General features: G+C 38.9%; 1 protein-coding gene across 1 annotated transcript in view; it reads right to left on the reverse strand.

Moving 5' to 3' along the window:
- Positions 1 to 1,021: 1,021 nt before the first annotated feature.
- The window catches only part of TPCN2 (two pore segment channel 2), a 34,702-nt gene continuing 16,211 nt past the window's right edge, over positions 1,022 to 19,512 (reverse strand). The window contains exons 11-25 of the mRNA XM_076343801.1: positions 18,350 to 18,447; positions 17,943 to 18,024; positions 16,471 to 16,557; positions 15,276 to 15,395; positions 14,920 to 14,979; positions 14,709 to 14,837; positions 14,009 to 14,058; positions 11,749 to 11,848; positions 10,681 to 10,752; positions 7,871 to 7,944; positions 7,376 to 7,466; positions 7,172 to 7,254; positions 6,011 to 6,092; positions 4,364 to 4,449; positions 1,022 to 3,656 (exon numbers count right to left, since the gene is read on the reverse strand). Coding sequence (XP_076199916.1) covers positions 3,578 to 3,656; positions 4,364 to 4,449; positions 6,011 to 6,092; positions 7,172 to 7,254; positions 7,376 to 7,466; positions 7,871 to 7,944; positions 10,681 to 10,752; positions 11,749 to 11,848; positions 14,009 to 14,058; positions 14,709 to 14,837; positions 14,920 to 14,979; positions 15,276 to 15,395; positions 16,471 to 16,557; positions 17,943 to 18,024; positions 18,350 to 18,447 — 1,293 coding nt within the window. The 3' untranslated portion in view covers positions 1,022 to 3,577. The remainder of the gene's footprint in view (positions 3,657 to 4,363; positions 4,450 to 6,010; positions 6,093 to 7,171; positions 7,255 to 7,375; positions 7,467 to 7,870; positions 7,945 to 10,680; positions 10,753 to 11,748; positions 11,849 to 14,008; positions 14,059 to 14,708; positions 14,838 to 14,919; positions 14,980 to 15,275; positions 15,396 to 16,470; positions 16,558 to 17,942; positions 18,025 to 18,349; positions 18,448 to 19,512) is intronic.

Consider the following 19,512-nt stretch of genomic DNA (forward strand, 5'->3'; position numbering starts at 1 on the left):
TGTCGAGAGAGATACAATATCACCGCAGTAAAGAGAGGCGAAGAAAGCACGCCTCAGGCCCTTTATTCACATAAACCCTTGACACCCAAGACGGTATTTCTTCCTTTGTAATTTCTACACAGTTACTAGGTTATTCTAGCTGCCCTATTTGCAGGTCTGACCAATATAAGCTTTTTAAGCTTCATAGTTAAGTGTGCTTGTGAGGTTTATCACTGTATTTCTGTACTTCTACTGAAAGAATCAAGAATACTTCAATTGCATCCATCCTCTCCCTCCACTCTTTAAGCAATACAAATTCATAGCAAATCAGGAAGGAAAAAAAATATCTGAGGAATCTCAAATTAGCCAACAGTCTGGGGATTAAGGCCCTCCTTCAGAAGTTAGAAAAATCTGAGCCTGATTTAATAACACAAGATGGTCTTCTATTTGCTTTGACTTTCACATACTTCACTTAAGCATCCGCAACAGCCATTGTCAGAGACATCAGCAAACTTAAGCCTTTAGCTTGACCCAGAATTGATTTTGTTCTGTTCTTAAAAAAAAAAAAAAATCTTCTAAACCAGAACCTGTTTCAAAAGAATGACATGGACTCTGCTAAGTTATGTGCAAAATCTGTCCCAGTTGCAATGCCATGAGAATGCTTATTGCACTGATCTTTTCAGGAAGAAAAGAGATGAAGGAATACCTAGTTTGCAGATGCAAAGACTGAAACGCAAAAGGAAATCAAGCTGCTCAACAGCCTTCAATGCTCAGTTCCAATGAAGTTTCACCTTAAAAAATAAAGCATATCAAGTACCTACAGATGATGTTATGAGCCTCTAGAACTGGAGAATAACAGAGCAGCATACTTTAGATCCTGCATTTTGAAACCAGGCAGTTATGTCCCACTTGCATGTAACTTCTTCCATGGGCCCGGCCTTCAACTAGTAAAGATAGGGCGAGCATAGATGCTGAGCACAACAGAAATCAGAAGCAGGGGGAAGGGCAAAAACAAACCACAAGAATCATTTCAACACCCCAATTATTTTCATATTTTGAGAAGAAGAAACTTTTTTTAATAATGCAAACCTCAAATTTTACCCAGTTACATACATTCATTTTCATGATTTATACAATTATTGCATAAGACGTGTGGTCGTTTACATCTTCCAGTACAAGTGACATTAGGTACCACAATTTCATACTAAATTCTAGTTACACTTTCAGTCAATTACACAAATGTGAAACAAGAACAAGACTAAGACTATTCCCTTCAGAAATCCTTCACATTTGTCCAGATGCAAAGATTGCATAATGGAGACATTTGTGATGTTTATGATAATCCCACACCAATTTGTGTTGCTTTGGTAGACTGTAGTGGAATGTAATGGGGGAAAAAAAAAAAAAACCAAAAAACCCCCCAAAAAAAACAAACCCAAAAACCCAAACAACCTTAAGAGATAAAAAAAAAACCAACTAAACTTGCACGCTGATAAGAACTGGCCATTTCCTTTTTGGCAAGGCAAAGCTACTTCAAGTATTTAGAAAAGCGGAAAACAAAAAAAATTTTTTTTTTTTTCTCAGTAAAAAGGTAAAATAGACTATTTAACCTCTGTTAATAAGTGCCAATAAATTGGTAGCAGTGATTACATCATGCTAGAAGGAGCAGAAACCATCCTGACATAAAGCCATACTGAAAAGACTAAACTCAAATCTAGAAAAACTGTGTGCTGATGCCTTTATCTACTTGCCATGATGTGTGTTCTAAGTGCATGACTGAAAATAAGCATGGTAATGCCACTGAAACCAGTGCAAATGAGTTACTGGGTGGATTATTCTGGAACAGAGAAAAAGAGACTGAACACAGACAAGAGCATGGCTTAAGAGGCAAGATTACAAAAGTAAAGAAAGATTACAGGAGTCGCTCAGAGCTCAGTTCAGATTTGTTTTACGTATATGCAAGCTACAACACATATTTTGTTCCACAGCACAACAAAAATATAAGCAGAAGATAAAGAAACAGACAAGAATCACTACGCAACTTCTGAACAGTGAGACAACAAGGCAGAAATATGCTTTTGAGCTCAAATGCACCATCATCCCAGATATCTTCCCCTCCCTTATGCCGGAAAGAAGGAAGAGAGAAATGACTAAAAAAGAGGAGGAAAAGTATACACGATGACTGCTTGGCACTTTTGAAAAATGTTTTGTTATCTAAAAAAGGATCAAGTAACTTATAAATAGTAGCAGTGTTTTATGGCCAATTACCTTCCCAAGCAGAAGAAGTCAATGCAGAGATGATCACAATAGTGTCTATTCTGGTGACAAGGCAGCACCCCAAAGGGTAGTTTCATTTTTACATATAAAAATAGTAGCTGGGATTGATTCTGTTGTTCATAGTGATTTACTAGTTATATGACAGATTCCAACAAAACCACCTTTTTTAGAGGAATACTAAGGGATAATGAAAAGCACGTGGACACGGCTTACTGTTAATTCTCTGCTTTAGATTTGTTGACAAAGTTATTTACCCAGAAAGTATTACTCAGGTGAAAGTTAGTGGTATACAGCATGTGGTCATTAAACCATAAAGAAATGTGATCTTGCATACTGGTTGAGCACTTCCAATTCCCACAGACTCGAATGAAAATTTGAACTGCTACGCACTTTGATTATCCCATTCCACCTTTTTTTCTCCCCCCCTTTAAGTGGGGGACTCACAGCGACCATGGTGCTACATTCCAGCCAAAGTTCATTCCCCTCAGTTTTTTCACGGAATATGATACAATGTAGAACACTAGCTTGGAAGAAAGTAAAAGGAAGAGGTTCACTAAAAAGCAACGTGAGAATATTTACTCTAAAGGAGAGCTCAATTTTACCACATTGAAAACTACTAGTGCAATCGCTCCATTCAGAGTCATAACTGCTCTTAAAGTTACCAGCATGATGCAACCAGCACGAACCCTAGATCAAAAACAAAGAAAAAGAGAGGATGTGTGAAGTAGGCAGTCCCTGTTACTAAGTTGAAATTGATTGTGTTCTGACGTGATTAACTCCTGAAAATTTGGTAAGACATGCTGGTGTCACATTTCAATAAAAATAGTGTTTCAACTCTCACTACAAAAAGAATAAGGATTTTGTTCTGGTCCTGCCTAATCCATTCCTGAATTGCAGGGCCCTTGGCACGCTCACCTACCCGAAAAGGCAGTTCCGTTTTCTTGTGCTCAAAAAAGTAGCAGGCTTAGTGGTTACAAAGTTCATGTTTTAAAGTGCACTGTCATTTTAAACACACTTTCCCTCCTAAAAAAAGAAAATAAAACTTCTGATATCCACAGTTTATAAAAATAACAACTGCAATATTCCTCTAAAATGGAAACTTAAAATCAAGTCAAATTAGCAAGATTCAAATCTTTTTCAAAAAAAAGATATGAACCAAAAATAAAAAAAACCTCTTTCTGCAGAGAATTGCCAAGCAAAACCTCATGTACTGTCCTACAAGCCTCTCTCCTAACAGCACCTCACAGAAAATCCATTCAGTTTCTTCCAGCCGACAACCTCAAGAAAACAGAGGTCTAAATAAATCAGTCCTTCCCACCAGTCACCTACATAACTGCAGGTGTGGATGCTGGTGCAGTTTTTCCATCAACTCTTCCTCTGTAGGTTCTTCCAAAACATCCCTACAAAGAAAAAGCACAACTTGTTAGGGGCAGCAAAGGGAACTTCTCAGCATTTGTTTTTGCAATGCACATACCGAGATGTAATGTGTGCTTTAATTCCTAAACAAGGAATTAAAGTTGCAATAAGTTGATGCTCCCTAAAGATGCATCTACTTGCAAGTGATCCATCCTTTACAGATGTGTCATGGAAACCAGCAGCTGTTTTCCCATAAGAAGCAGGGAAGCAATTTCCTGCACACAGTACAATACAACTGAAGGTCAGTAGACTTGTCTTCCTGAAAAAACTCCCAAATGAGAACATGTTCCCAATGCTACTATTGAATATCCAATATGCACCAGAAGTTCCACTTGTGCATGATCATCAAGTATCAACTCACCACCCACAACTTCATAATAAGCCAAGAACGTGCATCACTTTCCTCATCTTCCCTTCCCTTCTCCCTCTCAGCACAGTCCCTTCCCCGCCCCCAACACCTCTTCTCCCATCATTCTATGGGCAGAAAGCATGTAAAGGTTAGGCTACCAAGTCAGCTTAAAGCAGGCCTAACTGAAGCACTTACTGAATTTTTCCAAACTAACAGATGAAACAGTTTGCTTCAGAGGGAGGAAATAGAAGACAAGCCTTTTACCCTCTTGCAGCCAGCACACTTTCTTTATAACAGATGAACATAAAAACTAGATCGATTATCAAGCCCGGTTCAACTCACCTGAACATTAGTTCAACTGTCCTCTGGTATTCAATATCTGAAAGAGGCTCTCGATGACAGCGACGGTCCCACTTGTGAATAAAGTTCTGAAACGTAAAAGGAACGGGAAAAAAACTAAAGGCTACTTCTGGTGACATCAGAAAAGAGGTTCTATCAGGTCAACATGGTTGCGGGTAAGGTTTGGCAAAGGGGTGAGGTTTGTTTTCAACACAGGGTGTCAGAGCAATAATTTATTTAGGCATCAGCGTATTTATTGGCTGCAGGTCACTACTTTATTGAAGCCTGTTGTTCAGGAATGAAATAACTTTCTCATCACACACTGAAAAAACAGTAAAGCAGAAGACAGCCCCACTGCCTTCTACTCCTAGCAAGGACTGCCTCCCCGAAATAACTGCGTGAACTACCCACAAGAGTTCACCTGCTTTGAATTTTTTCCTCTTTAGAAACCCAACAATATATAAACATACTCCTAGTTCAGGCATCACAGCTTAAACTCAGCTTCTGGTTTTGTCATGTTGCCTTATCCATTTTGAATTACTCTGACAAATCAATACCTAGGGAGTAGACAGACAGCTCGGGCAAAAAAAAGGGAGAAAAATAGTGACAGCCTGCTGGAGAGCAGCTGGAGAGTGCTACAGAATGCTACATCTTGGCTCTTACAGCAAACTTTGGCTACAGCCCTGCGGAAGTAAGCAGGTAGAAGACTTCATAGGATTAGCCTCCAGCTAGAACAGAAAGTCTTTTCTGAAACACTCATGGGAAGACTGAAGCTCAGCCTAAGATTCATACCTAAATTTCTGTCTAGAAGTTTGCCATTCTGCCTAAAGTAGTAAATTTTAGTTCTCAGTGCTCTTCTTGTTGTTGACTGCATCTCCAAAAGAAGTTTTCATAGGTTTTAAGATGGGGTGAAGTGCCCTCTACAGGTACTCAATTTCTTCCATTACTTATAAGAGAAGTCTACGATGATTAACCTGGAGTAGACGGCTGTGATTAACATTCCCTTCACCATCAAAAACTCAAAAGGTATTTGGATTTGCAGAGAAATACGCATACACAAGAAACCAGCGGAACTACATGTTCTTCATGGCATTGCTTAGGTACCTACATTTCCACAGCTGCTTTAAAAAAAAAACTCTAGAGGTTGATCTCTTCAAAATAAGTAATCAGTTCCACTCTTCTAACGTAGAACTGAATAAAGGTAGTAATTTAAATTGGGGTGGGAAGAAACACAGGACAACCAAATAATATGAAAATGTAAAATTTAAAGCGCTAACAATTTGCTGGCAAATCAAAATGCAAAAAACCTACAGCTTGAATAACTAATGCTGAAGTTAAATGCTAATGTACAGTCTTATAATACTTAAAATATTTTTCATCTTTATAGAGACTGAGCTATAATGACAAATGTACACACCCAATGAAACGCAACCAGATTTGTGACAAAGCTGCAAATAAAATATACAGCTGTCTAGGAAAAAGAAAATGCTTCCTCAACATCTCGGGGGAAGGGCAGCAAGGAGAAAGATTAAGTAAGCACACACACAAAACCAGCATGCTTTTCCAAAAAGTTATCTGGGTTCTTTTCATTTCCCACACAAATTAGAACCTGTCTTCAGGATCTAATACCAAATAAACACACTTCCTTACCTCTAGAAGTAAAGCTATGAAGAGATTAACCCAGATGACAGAGGAGATCAACCACCAGGCTACGAAATAGATCTTCGCCCACCTGCAGATCAGATCAACAAACAGTACCTCAACAAACAGTAACCTCAGCCTCAAAGTGACCAAGGAGAGCCATGAAATCACATTTTTCCTTGAAATATAATACTACTACTTTCTCAATGTAAAAGGAAGTCTGGAACAACAACAACAAAAAAATTTAGCCTTTCATTAAGTTCGCCAAACAGACTCACTCCCCCTGCTTAACATACCTAATCCAACTCTGAAGGGACAGAAAAGCAACCTAGTAGAAGTTTTACTGGATCACACCAAAAGATCCATCTAGGCTAGTATCTTCCAAGAGTGGTCAAAAGCAGAAGCACAGGAAAGAGTACAAAAACATGGCAAAATACCTATGATGCTACCCCCCAAGCGCTCTGCCAATCTCCAACCATTTGCAGTTCAGAGATTTCTTGAGCTAGAGGTAGCTTCCATTCATTGCAGATCCCAATGGATTTCTCTTTCACAACTTGTCCAGTCTTCACCAGACCACGTTAAACATTTATCACACACAACAGCCTACAGAAGAGCATTCCACAACTTAACTACATGCTGGGTTAACCAGCTAAGGTTCACTGGAACAGCTCAACCCAGAGGTTATCCAGTTCATTCAAACATTCCCATAAAGTAATTAAATACAAATGAAAGATATGTCCAAGGTTTTAAGTCTACAAAAAATTGTTCACCCACAGGGAAAATACAGAAGCAGCCCAAAATGAATTACAGCGATTCACTAGTATCTCAGTTCTGTGAGATTCGCTGTAGAGCCAAAGCCACCCACCCAATACGTGTTGCAAGCCTGTTTACAATCCACTTAGGTCATTCACTCTTTTTTGGAAGAAGACAACTACCAAGCCAGTTTCCAATCCCTTCTAAATGTGACCATGGATTTCGTGGCATCCACCAAGTACTAGACCAACCATCAAGTTACACAAGTTAAAGAACCACCATGAAGTATTGTTTATTTCCTATATACCTGAATTGACCCAAAGGAAAGGTAAGCAGCACTCCTCTTCCCAATCCCTACTCAGTTACCTTAAGGATAGATTTATATGGGACTTTTTCAGTATTATTACTGCTACTTACGGACTTGAATATCTTGAAAACGCTTCCAAAAAGACTTGCCAGTTGTTCACCACCATCACATCCCAGAGGGTCACCACTGCTGCCTAAGTAATGTGAGTAAACAGAAGTTGAGTGGCTATATCACACAATTAAGCCTCAGAAAATGAGGGGAAGAGACAAGCAGAGAGGGAAAGAGGGACGGATTCCATCACTGATCAGGCTCACAGCAAAGTCATCAAAGTTGTTCGGCCAATATTCCAGTTGTTCGTAGGTCCCACACTGCAGAGTGCCGTTATCATATGTTGTATTGACAGCACTGTAAGAGAATTACAGGCTGATATGAGCATAGCTTTCTACATACTATACCTTAAAAACAAGATTCTTCCGAGTGCCTTGTAGAAAGTTAAGTATCTCATATGGGCAGAAAACAAAGGAAATAGTTAAAAAAAAGTATTTAAGCTACAGCAAGGTAAAATTTCAAGGTAGAGATAAGCGTTTCTGCAATTTCAATACAGCAAGAAGAAACAGAAGGAGTAACAGATGAAAAAAGTCTGTGTGATTTAACATTAAAAGAAGGGTGTTTCCAAGAATAAGGCGGGGGGGAGGGGGGGGGAGGGGGGGGCAGGGACAGCGACCCAGCCACAAACAACTCAGAGGTACTGAGTTGCAGATGCTTTTGAAAAACAGATGCTTTCTGACTAGCGATGTTTAGAATGTTACCTGGTATTTCCCAAGGGAACAACAGCACCTTTAAATAGCATTATGCCAGTTATAGCAAATGCATAGAAAACCACCTGGAAGGAATATAAGTATTAGTTTAGAATATTTCTGTCACTAATAAGAAAACAATGCAATTAACATGGAATTCATATTAGTACCACAGTTAAAGGAATTTGGTCAAGAACAACGCCTGAACCTATTAAAGTGAAAATACTTCTCAATGTCTGCATTACTTAACTGTTTGCTCTTACTTGTTAATATTCTATTTAACTTTCAGTTGTTAAAATGCATTAAATCATTTTACTTTATGATCTGTTTTACTTTTCTGTGTCTCAGAATGCTGAAATTTAACTATTAACACTGCAGAATAGTGACTTAAGAAACAACAACGAAAAACCAATACCTGTATTTACAAGGTATAATCTAAATATCTGGGGAGCTTTCTGCTAGATTCAGTGAAAATAGGCTTTTACTAAACCTAACTGAAGGACAAAAACAAGTCACTATTTTATATTACACCAGCAACCTCTTTAAAAGTGTTATTTGAGTCTAAAAATAAAGGGTTCAATAACACAAAAGATTTTGGAACTTCTGTCTTTTACTTGTTAGAAATGCAAACCTTCTTTTAAAGAGATACCTTTCAGTCTTCAGCAGTTGCCTAGGTGATTTTACAATTTTTATCCTAAGAAGATTGTCCTAGAAATAACCTACAACTTCACTCCTCTGCACAAAGAGCCATTTGTCCTAGGATGGCTTGAAACAAGCCGAGTCTTCAAATGAAAATGTCATTAGTCATATTTCTGTATTTTGCTACAAAACAGACCCAAGAGGGAAGTCTGGGAGGAGGAGCAGAGAGACTGACCTATGAACCACAGCACTTTGAACACTACTGGAATAAGCTGAAGCTGACATTCCACAGCCTGCCAGAAGATGGGGTATCTGGCTTGGCAACAATAAAGTTAATTTTATTCTTTGAAAAAGATATGCACCAAAACATGCACCGCCTGATAAATTAGCTAATCAGTTACATTACTTTATCAGCATGTGTTCCAGGCTAACATTAGGAAAGATGTTTTGCATCAGCTGGTAACGGAGTCAGACTTCGCTACGGCAGAAGCTCAGTGACAGCTTCTACGTAGCCTGAAGTAAAAGTAAATTAAATTCATGGAAGTAGCAAACACTGTGGCAGACTTGCCTCACAATTAGTGCAAAACCGCAATTCACACTCCTGGCACTAAGGACAATCAGCAGCAGACACTTAAACCACTTCAGGAGCATTAGTCTTACATATGTGGGTAGGGACACCGCATTGAAACACTAACACGTAATTCCTAAAAATAAAATCAAGTATATTACTACAGGCTCCTGCCATCTTAGTTATGTCTTTCAGGAATGAAGAGAGCTTCCAGCAGAATGCTACAGCCCAGGTGCAGCCATGCCAGTAGCAATACAGCTTTGGAGTCCTAGTGTAAAGCACAAAACAGCTCACCCCATAATTGCTCTCTCCCAGGGCTCTGACGTATGGGCTCTGTCAGATCCAGCAGCAGCAATGTCAGTCGCTGCCTCCCCCACCTATCCACAACACAACCCTACCAGCCTCTGACAGGGGTGACAAGCAAACATGTGCTCCTTGAGCATGGCGTATATACTTAACCACAAACTGGAAAAATTAGCAAAACTGCAGTCAGCCTTTAGACATCTTATTACATTGAGTAACGATGAGTAATGAAGAGTTTTTCATTACACTAAAGCTGTTCCTATCATATGTAAGACTGGCATTTAGGCTCCCAAGATGTACTTTCACCTGCAAAAGCTAACTTCCCAGTTCATGCACTCCCAAGGTATTTCTGTTTCAAGAGTAGCTTCCAGTGGCAAGTGTGACTTGTACAGCACAACAAAGTTGTTACCAACTTAGCTTTGCCCAAACCAGCATCTTTATTTCAAATTGCAACATAAACCTTTCCAGACTGCAACTTACGGCCCCTCCCCTACAGATAAAAGCAGAGATTAGTAATGACAAAACCCAGATATTCTGGGTAAATTGCATGCTAAGTATATAGACTAGAACAACTTTTTAGACAATACCTAATACACAGCAAATCCTTGGTCTCTAACCATTACCTCAAACTAAAGTACCTTAAAAAAAACCCTCACAACCACAAACAACAACAAAAAAAAGCCACCCAGGCACTCATTTGCTGTACCAGAAAGACATCGTTGCAAAGCCAGAAACTCAAGAGTTGGGAAATGGAGTATTTATGTAAAGGACACCACGCATTGCGATCCATCCTTTAATCACATGTTTACAGACTATATGCTCTACACAGACACACCTAAAACAGGATGGTAGAGGCTTTTAAAATTCATGTCCAAACATGCCACCTCAAGACCTTCTCAACTGAAAACAATTTTAAAGTTGTTTTGCTATTTACTTTAACATCAGCAAGCCAGGGTAAGGAAAACTGGGCTACTTTTAGCATCAGATGAATTTTTATTTGAAACTAGAGTATCCAGCCTGAGGCAAGCACTCTGAGGAAGTTTTAAATAATCTTTTAAAGGCACTCCTAAAGGAAACTGATAAATGAGGCACTGTCACTGTGTGCAGCAGTGACAAAACACTAGTAGTGACAAAACAGTAGTTTGTTGCAGCTTTGCAAGTCATGCCTTGGAGAAGAACTGGCTGATTAAGGTGAAATGTTACTGTTTGTGGTGATTGTCATTCAAAGAACCTGGTTGACTTTGTTGAAGACATACCCTTATTATACTGCTAACTATAAGAAAGGAAATTACAGTCTTGCATCATGACTTACCACAAGGATTCCTGCAAAGGCTCTCAAGTTTTTTACCAGATCCAGCAATGTAGTAACAACCAAAGCCATGAACTAAAACAAAGCAGAATTTTACGTGCATGACATTCATCACACTTCCAATCCGTATCAAATTATTTTTACTAAAAGGACAAAGAAATACAAACCAGGGAAGTGAGCTATATATAAATGCAGGTCATCTTTTATACAGTGATATTTCCATGAGGTACTTAAGATGAATGAACAATGCTGTAGACCTTTTCATACACAGACATTATAAGTTTTAAATATACACTGGCACTGTGACTTAAAGGGCTATATGCCTAATAAGACCAGAACTGGGGGGGGGGGGGGGGGGGGAATTAAAAAAAAAAAAATCACAAGCGCATAGCTCCAGATTAACTGCTTCATATTTGATCCACATCATTTCTAGTTTACACTTTCCACTGACATAATGACCTCTGATTACATCAGGCAGATATTTATGGTTTATTGAACTAAGATACAAGCCCTGCACCTGACATTAATTTGGGCTTAGCTTTCAAGCAAGTCTAAATGCAGGATTATAACCAACAATCAAAGAACGCAAAGTCATTTTAGATTCAAGTACAGGTATTCTGGTGGAAACTGGAAAGTGGAAAGAGGGATTTATTCCACATAATCCTTTGTATGACCAAAATGTCTGGCAGTATCTAGTGAAAGCAAGTCTATCACCTTCTGAGTACCAAGTTCTTCAAGGATATCATATCCACTCATCTAATTAAGACTGAAACACTACACAAGTTGCACAAGTGTTTCTGGATGCATTTTGCCCACTTTAGAATACCAGCAGTGACAGTCAATTGCAGTGACATCAACAGAACTTCCCTGCCACCTCAACAGAGAAAACCATCTAAAGAGACAGTGAGTTTGCGAGGTGCTGTGCAATAGTCTGGACAGTCAGAGCTGAGTTACAATCCCACTCAGGTGCAAGAGAACTGCAGTCTACTAGATGTTATTCTAAAAAGGCTTTAACAAAATTTATGATTTGACCAACAAAGAAATCAGAAGTGTGGAGGGATAAACAAACACCTTCATATTAGGAATAATCCGCAGGAACCTGAACACAATTAACATGTTCACCAATCGCACCATATCCCACAGGGATAACAAGCCCATGAACTCGGGTCTCCTAGGAAAGATGGAAGAAAATAACAAATCAGAGAAACAGCCCATGACATAAAGACACAGTTAAATCTACTGGGCTGCAGGTAACTGTAAATTCCCCACAGCTTTTGGTTAACATTCAGGGCATATTAAAAAATGAGAAAAAGAAAAAAAAAAGGATTTTTATATCCTCATGTAATCACTCTTTGCAACGTATAACTGACTAGAACACTGCATCCAGTTTTGGAATCCCCAATACATGAAAGGGACAAACTGCAGCAAGATCAGCAGAGAACCAACAAGCCGGTCAGGGGCTGATGCACCTGCCCTACAAATTGAAGCTGCAGGACCTGGGCTTGTTCAGCCTGGAGAACGCTGCTTCAGGAGGATCTAGCAACAGCCTTCTAATACTCACAAAGTAGTCCTCAAGAAAACAGAAGCAAGGCTGTTTGGTGGTGCATAGTTGCAGGGCAAGGGAGAGTAGGTGTAAGCTGAAACAGTGGAGGCTCATGCTAGATATAAGGAAGAACTTGTCAACCACGAGGACAGTAAGACAGAGGCACAGGTTACCCAGAGAGGTTGTGCAAGCCTCCGTCAGAGGTTTTCTAGTCCCAACTGGATAAAGCTCTGAAAAACTTGGCCCAGCCTTGCTTTGAGCAGGAGGCTGGACTAGAGACCTCCTGAGGTCTCTATAGGATCTTTATATAGGATAATTCTCCTATATAATCTCCTATAGGATAATTCTCCTGAATTATCCTATATAAAAATCCATAAACTGTAAAAGGAAGTACATTAATTTACTCAGCAGGAATCTCAGCTATAGTAAACTCTAATAACAGATGAAGGAAGCGATCCATTTAGCCTGGGCTCTTAAAGAGCACTATATGCATATTTAAAGTGCATGTTTGTACTAAAATACCCAGGTAAGTGGCCTCCCTTCTGCTGGCGGGGAGGCACCAAAGTAAGTCCTTTCAGAAAACAAAGCAAAACAAAAATATTGCTATAGCAGGATACTTTAGGAACTTGCACAAAGACATGCATTAATCCTTCAGGGTGTGCTTGGCTGAAGCTAGGCTTCAAAGAAAGCACTAAGCTAACAGACTGTCTTGCCAACCTTCTTCCTTATATGCGTATTCCATGGGTGATACGCATACACTTCAAACCTCAGCCTGAGTTTTAGCTGACTTTTACATCAGCATGCTGGATGCTTCTTTGCTGGAAAGGTGAGCAGGTGGTGGGGGACAAAAGATGTTAATGAAAAAACTCCTTGGTAACACAGATGCTAAATCATGATTTGACTCACCAATATATTCAACTCTAATAATAAAATAAATGATTTAAAACAACACTGTATAGAACGCATATTCTAGAATAATAGTCACATCTGAGTCCTGTCCTGAAGATGTTACATCTACAGACCAAGCAATTACCAACAGCACACACCATAAGCAGCATCAGGACTCAGAATGACTCATCTGGGTTATAATCTGTTTGCAGTGACTGACACAAAGATCTAACAAGCATTACTGGTGCTTCAAGATACTATTGCAGTGCAAACAATCATCTACATTCAAAAATCAAGGGGCAAAAAAAAAAAATCAAACCCAAATAAAATCAATTATAAGTTAGATGAATAGTTAATGCCTTTAGATTGTTAGTAATTAATATCCTTATGGCAACCATCACTTTTGAGTGATAGGAGTGCAAGATGTGTTAAAAAATAAACACATTTTAGCTGCAACATCTATCAGGTCTCTTTACAGGCACTAGTGTAAATTAATATAACTTCTGATTGCAACATGTCCTGGTTTCGGCAGGGATAGAGTTAATTTCCTTCCTAGTAGCTGGTACAGTGCTGTGTTTTGGATTTAGGACCAGAACAATGTTGATAACACACCGACGTTTTAGTTGTTTACATCAGATTACAAGTAATAAAAATGCATCTTGCTCAGAATAGCTGAACAGAATGCTAAATTTTATGAAAAAAATTAATAATTTTCTTTCATTTATCCATATTGCATGGCCTCTAGCGACTACAAGGGTGAGAAATTCTACTAGGTTTGGTAAATTAGGGACTGGGCTGACAATCATAGCATAATGACCTAAGTGTGTATGAACTGTTTGTATATTCCCCTGACCCACCCAGACACCAAGCAAAGTGCAACAGTTCACGGAGATTACGTACCAACCAGGATGAGGAAATCCGTACACAGCAAAAGTTGCAACCTCCAAAATCTTCAGTTAGGGAAGAAAAAAAAAGTAGTCAAAACCTTACTTCGTAATTCTGAGTTTCAAAATTTACGTAAGTTTCTTGACAGGAAACATTTTCAAGAGCTTTAAGCCGCTAATTTAACTCAGTTTAAAGCTCTGAAATTGTCATGTTTGACCAGGTATTCCCCCAAATTAATCCAATTTACACACATAATCCAATGGTGACACATATAAGGATATACAATGAATTACATTAACTGTGAATTTGGCCTCATCTGCCATATGGGTTTCAGGCTTTTACCAAATAATAATAACAATATTCTGCAACTTTTTTTTTTTTTTTTTACATTCAAAAAGCAAAGTGATTTTTAGCTATGTAACAGAATTCCTTATGTAATTACTTCAAGAGCTGGATGTTTCCAAATAACATTAAAAAGGCTGCTTGTAAGAAAGCTCACCTTTTCTATCAATTTAAAAAAGCCTACCTCCAGAAAGGAGACCCTAAGAGAACCATTTGCCACCAAAACATTCAAGCCACTTAAAACCATAACACTGGCTCATGTTATTTAACTCAGCACATCAGTGTTGAATAAAAAGCAATTCCACTAGCTCTTGCAGTTCCTAATCATCCTAGTCAACAAAACCAGGAATACAGAAGTTAACAAAAAGCTTACCAGCAAAATTACAGTCAGAAGGCCATCAAATCTATTGCTTGGGTATGACAAGTATCTTTTCAAGCCCATTGCTAAGATTTTCAGCAACATTTCCAGCAGATAGTATAGGATGAAGAAGCAGTTGATAGCCTTCCCCCAAAAAATAAAAATAATTAGAATTATTGACACCTCAGGGAACAGCAATAACTGTAGGAATACTGTTGTATCTTACCCCCAGGAAGAAGTCATCTCTTTCAGATGGCTGCTTATCTGCATCCATCACCAAAACCACCTTAAACAACAAGAAATATTTTATGAATCCACTGCTTTACTGCTGCATAAAACAGATTTTTAAGCACAAGAACAAAACACAGTCTTTTATGCTTTGCACAGACCTTTTCAAGCAGCTTAGAATGTATTTTTTAACTGCAGGTATTCTATTCTAAGACTTTGCATGACTAAAGCATGCCAAACATGGACATCTGCTACAAAAAGTGGTTATCAGACCAGAGACTACAGAACAAAAACAGAACTGAAGTTTGTAGCAGGGGAAAAACAAAAACCACAAAACAAAAAACTTTTACTTACACAGATAGAAACAATGTTTGCAAGGGCTACAACATTCCCCAAGTAGCCAAAGTAGGGATGGCCAAAGGCAAACTGCATTTTCTGCAGAAAATGGGATTGATACTGTGGACTGGGAGGATGCTGAAAAGAACACACAGGATTTGCTGTGAGACACACAGCATAAACATTTTAATAATGATGCAGGAAACACACACCCCATCTCAGATTTAAGAAACAGACATTTTCAAAGCAAAACTTCAAAACCACATGCTAATTTTGACATTTCAGTAGGAAGGTGTTTTCAAGCTCTGGCTATTAGCAGCAAGAGATCATTTCTGATTAGCAAATAGGTTGACAAATATGGCACAACACAAGATAATCCAACCTCTCTCCAATGCCCCAAGCAGGTAAACTAAACACCAAGCCACTAATTGTATACATTCCTTCCCCATTTCCCAACATTTAATCTCCCTTAAAAGATTCAGAAGTCTTAGTTACATGCAAACATAGAAAAGAACACTTCCTAACCCTCGAAAAGTTTGATTTTTTTTTTTTTCCTCTTTCTTTCTTTCTCCTAGTGGAGAAGACTGCTTTCTGCCCATCTTCATCTGAACGCTTAAAGAATCCACACTGTATTCTTCATTCAGGGACTGGAGAAAAGACTTTGCCTGAGTATAGTTAAGTGTTACCCTGCAAAGACTAATATATAGCAGAGATGCATTGCTTTAATATAGGACTGTCATGACAAGACAAATCCCTCGCATTTCATCAAAACCAATTTACTACAGAGGTACTCACTTCTCCAAAGCACTTTTCAGAAAGTCTATGCTATAAGTCTAACTCCTATTCCTTGTTCCTTTGTAACGAATCTTCCTATTAAACAAAACACACACAAAGAGCCTTCATCTGTTTTGTCTGGCCAAGTCACTTAAAAATGCTGACAGAATAAACAACCATTTCATATATATGAACAACCATGCATTCTGTGTATTTAATACTACCTGGCAATCCCAAACTAATGCTGTAACAGCCCCCAAAGCAATGCCATTTGTGACTGTAAGAGTAACCCACAAACAACTTAAAAATCAATGACACTTGATCACGCCCCACATTCAACAAATTGTGAAGTTTGCTTATAAGCAGAATACTATCACTTATTTTTGCACAAGACCACACTCAACTTATGACACTTTATAAATGATTGTCAGATACATACTTGCTTAATGGCATCTTTGTCTAGTTCTTCAAAGAGCTTCTGAAACTGGGCAGCTGACAGCTGGTCACAGGAGCACATTTTGAGTGACTTCACATGAAAGAGAAACATCCAGATCAACACCTGCAGTAGGTGCATCTTCAAACAGTGCCAACACCCTCAGACTATCTTAAAAGTCTAGGAATTGAGATGTAATACAACCTACACCAAGGTATTAGAGTGAGCTTCAATATTGCTTTGCTTTAACACAAAACTGCCACATGACTGTGGGATTTGGCTCGCCTTTTCTCTAGGATCACATGCTGCTTAAGAAGGAGCATGCTCTTTTGATATACTTGAATTTTTAGTCTCATCTAACATTGCCATCATTATGTTATGATCCGAGGAATGAAGATACTATGTCAGTTATCACTGCTCTGCAGAAGTTACTACCTGGAAGGATGGAAATATTTTACAAATTGTAACATGATGAAGACGCTTCCATAGCATGCTAAACACTAACTGCAACTTGTAGCGCACACAGCAACAAAAGAAATGGAAAAAAACCCACCAGCAACAAGAAGAAAAACTAAAACTTGGATTTGCGTACCTAACAAACAATGCAATGGACAGCTCTGCATAATTACAGAACAGGCTGTTTATTTTCAGGCAACTCTGCTTACACAACCCCTATCCCAGACAACAATGGGAAATAATACATGTATACCTCTTCATTCCACTTCCAACCTTCACATAGGAGCCAGCCAACTGCTGATGCTATAACCATCAGCTCTGAATTGTCACTTCCTTTTGGCAGAAGATCTTACAATATGGACTTCCAAATCCTGCTGCAATGTTGCTCTTAAAAAGCAACATTACTTTTAGATAATTTTTCTGAAATCACACCAATAATCTCCACATCTCCTATTAGAGCTAAATAATTTCTCTAATCTCTGAAAATCATGGCATGAGCTGCAATGTTAATTAAGTCTTTAGTTAAGCAAAACCACTCTCCCTGTAGCCCGACACAAGTATTAATATCTACAGGGAGCAGCACAGCTAAAATCCAATGGAAAAAGAGACATTTTCAAATGGTAGAGGGAAGCTGCTATAGACAGCAGCTCTAGACCACAGTGAGAAACGCTTTACTTCCAGAAAGACAGTAAAGCAAATGAAAAAATTAACTCTGCAAAACAAGAGTTTTCATTACTCTACACATCTCTACAGATGAATGTGTTCCTCATCACACCAACTAAAGAAGTAGCAACCTTAAGGTGAAGCCATTGCCTAGAGACTGTTTTTGTTCTGAAGACCAAAACATGAACAGACACTGAGCTGGGCCTCCCTTCACACTCTTAAAGAAAGCACCAAAAAGAAAGCTGAGCTGAAAGCTACTGCTCCTAGATCAATGGTGTGATTAAGGCAATTTCAGCCCTCTGTCCCATCAGAGGGTTTGATAGTCACCAACATAAAGACTAAGAAAATATAGTTCTTACTCTCATGATGGCTTGCTTGCAGCGAGAATCCATTTCAACTTTCTGCAGCACTTGTAGTAAGGCCCCAATGCTGACATACGACCTATTTAAAAGAAAACAGGATGGGCCCTGAAACAGATAACTGTCTTGATGGCAAAAATAGCTGTTCCAAATGCATTCCTGCCTCTTTCTTTTTTTGAAAAGCAGATAAAATTGGAAGTAGAAATAAAAAGGAAACAGACCCCATAAGAGTCCCAAACAGTGTATTATAAACATCCAGTTAAAGAAAAAAATAAAACAAAAACGTTGAGCAACAAACTGCCATTTTTCAGGAAGGCATCCTCAGTAAATGTACTAAACAAAACAAGATGATCAAAAATCTGCTCTTTTCTCCTAGATCATCTACTGTTTCAATGTTTTTCACTTACTGTTGTGCATTAGCAGGAGTCTCTTTCAGGGAAGAAAGCACTTCAAACGCAGCCCGGATTCCCAGTCGCCTCCTGAAGAGGGAGGACTGAACCGATTTCTGGACAGTAAAAACACCACAGAGGAGACAATTTACTTACACCTGTTTAAAAGAAATCCAACTAGATGATACAAATAAGACCTGTAAATTATTTGCCCAGCCCTTAGTCAGAACCTACTGGAAGCCTCAGAGAGGGCCATATCTGTTCAACTAAAATAATTTTTCAGGAAGGCAAGATATTGTTTTCTTTCTCCCACCGCCAAAGACCCAGTCATTAGCCACTAATCTAGTTGTCTAGATACTGGGTCCAATCAGACAGACACTCCACACTTTAAAAGGAATACCACAAAGAGTCATAAGCTTAAATCAGTGAAGCCCATTCCTACCAGAAGGACTTGGGGAAGACCAGGGGTACCCAGCTCCTCATGCAGTACTATATCCTATGGTCAGCTAATACACTGACCTTCTGGCACACACCCCAGATTTGTGATTAGAGATCAGAATAAGAGACTTCCCTAGGCCTCGTTCCCTTCAAGAACTCCGTGTACAAGAAGGAAGGAAGGAAGCAAGCAAGCCTCTGGAGTTCAAGTAAACATCCAGGTCATAGTTTATTTTTAATTCTGTATTGCACAGGCACATGCCTATTCCGGAGACAATAGCAACAGCAAAGCTCGAGTATTCACAGAAATTCATACTATGGTGCAAAGAGAAGAGTTAGACAGGTTTTCCTACTCCAGCTTCTTGCCAAAAAGAAGAAAGCCAGAGCCACAGTTTTTTGTGCTTCATTTTCTTCATAGTAACCACTTTCAAACTCAGCTACTTTATTGGGAGTCAGATTACGGCATGCTCTCACACAGGAAAGAGGAAAATGGAGAAAGAAGGGAAGAAACAGAGCTGGAGGAAAGGATTACAAAAATTCCTCTTTGCACATATTACATTTAAACACCCCTCTCCCACAATGGGGGCCATTCCTTCTGTGTAATATTGCCTAAGGCTTACTATCCAACAAACTTCACCTTCTCTCTGGAGCTCTACTAGAGCAGCAATTATCTCACTTTTCCCCCCAAGCCCTCAACTTCACTCCTCCTCTGAAGGGCTCAATGAACTATAAGACTATGTAAGTAA

The sequence above is a fragment of the Aptenodytes patagonicus genome, chromosome 7 (genome assembly GCF_965638725.1).
Source record: "Aptenodytes patagonicus chromosome 7, bAptPat1.pri.cur, whole genome shotgun sequence".
NCBI lineage: Eukaryota > Metazoa > Chordata > Aves > Sphenisciformes > Spheniscidae > Aptenodytes > Aptenodytes patagonicus.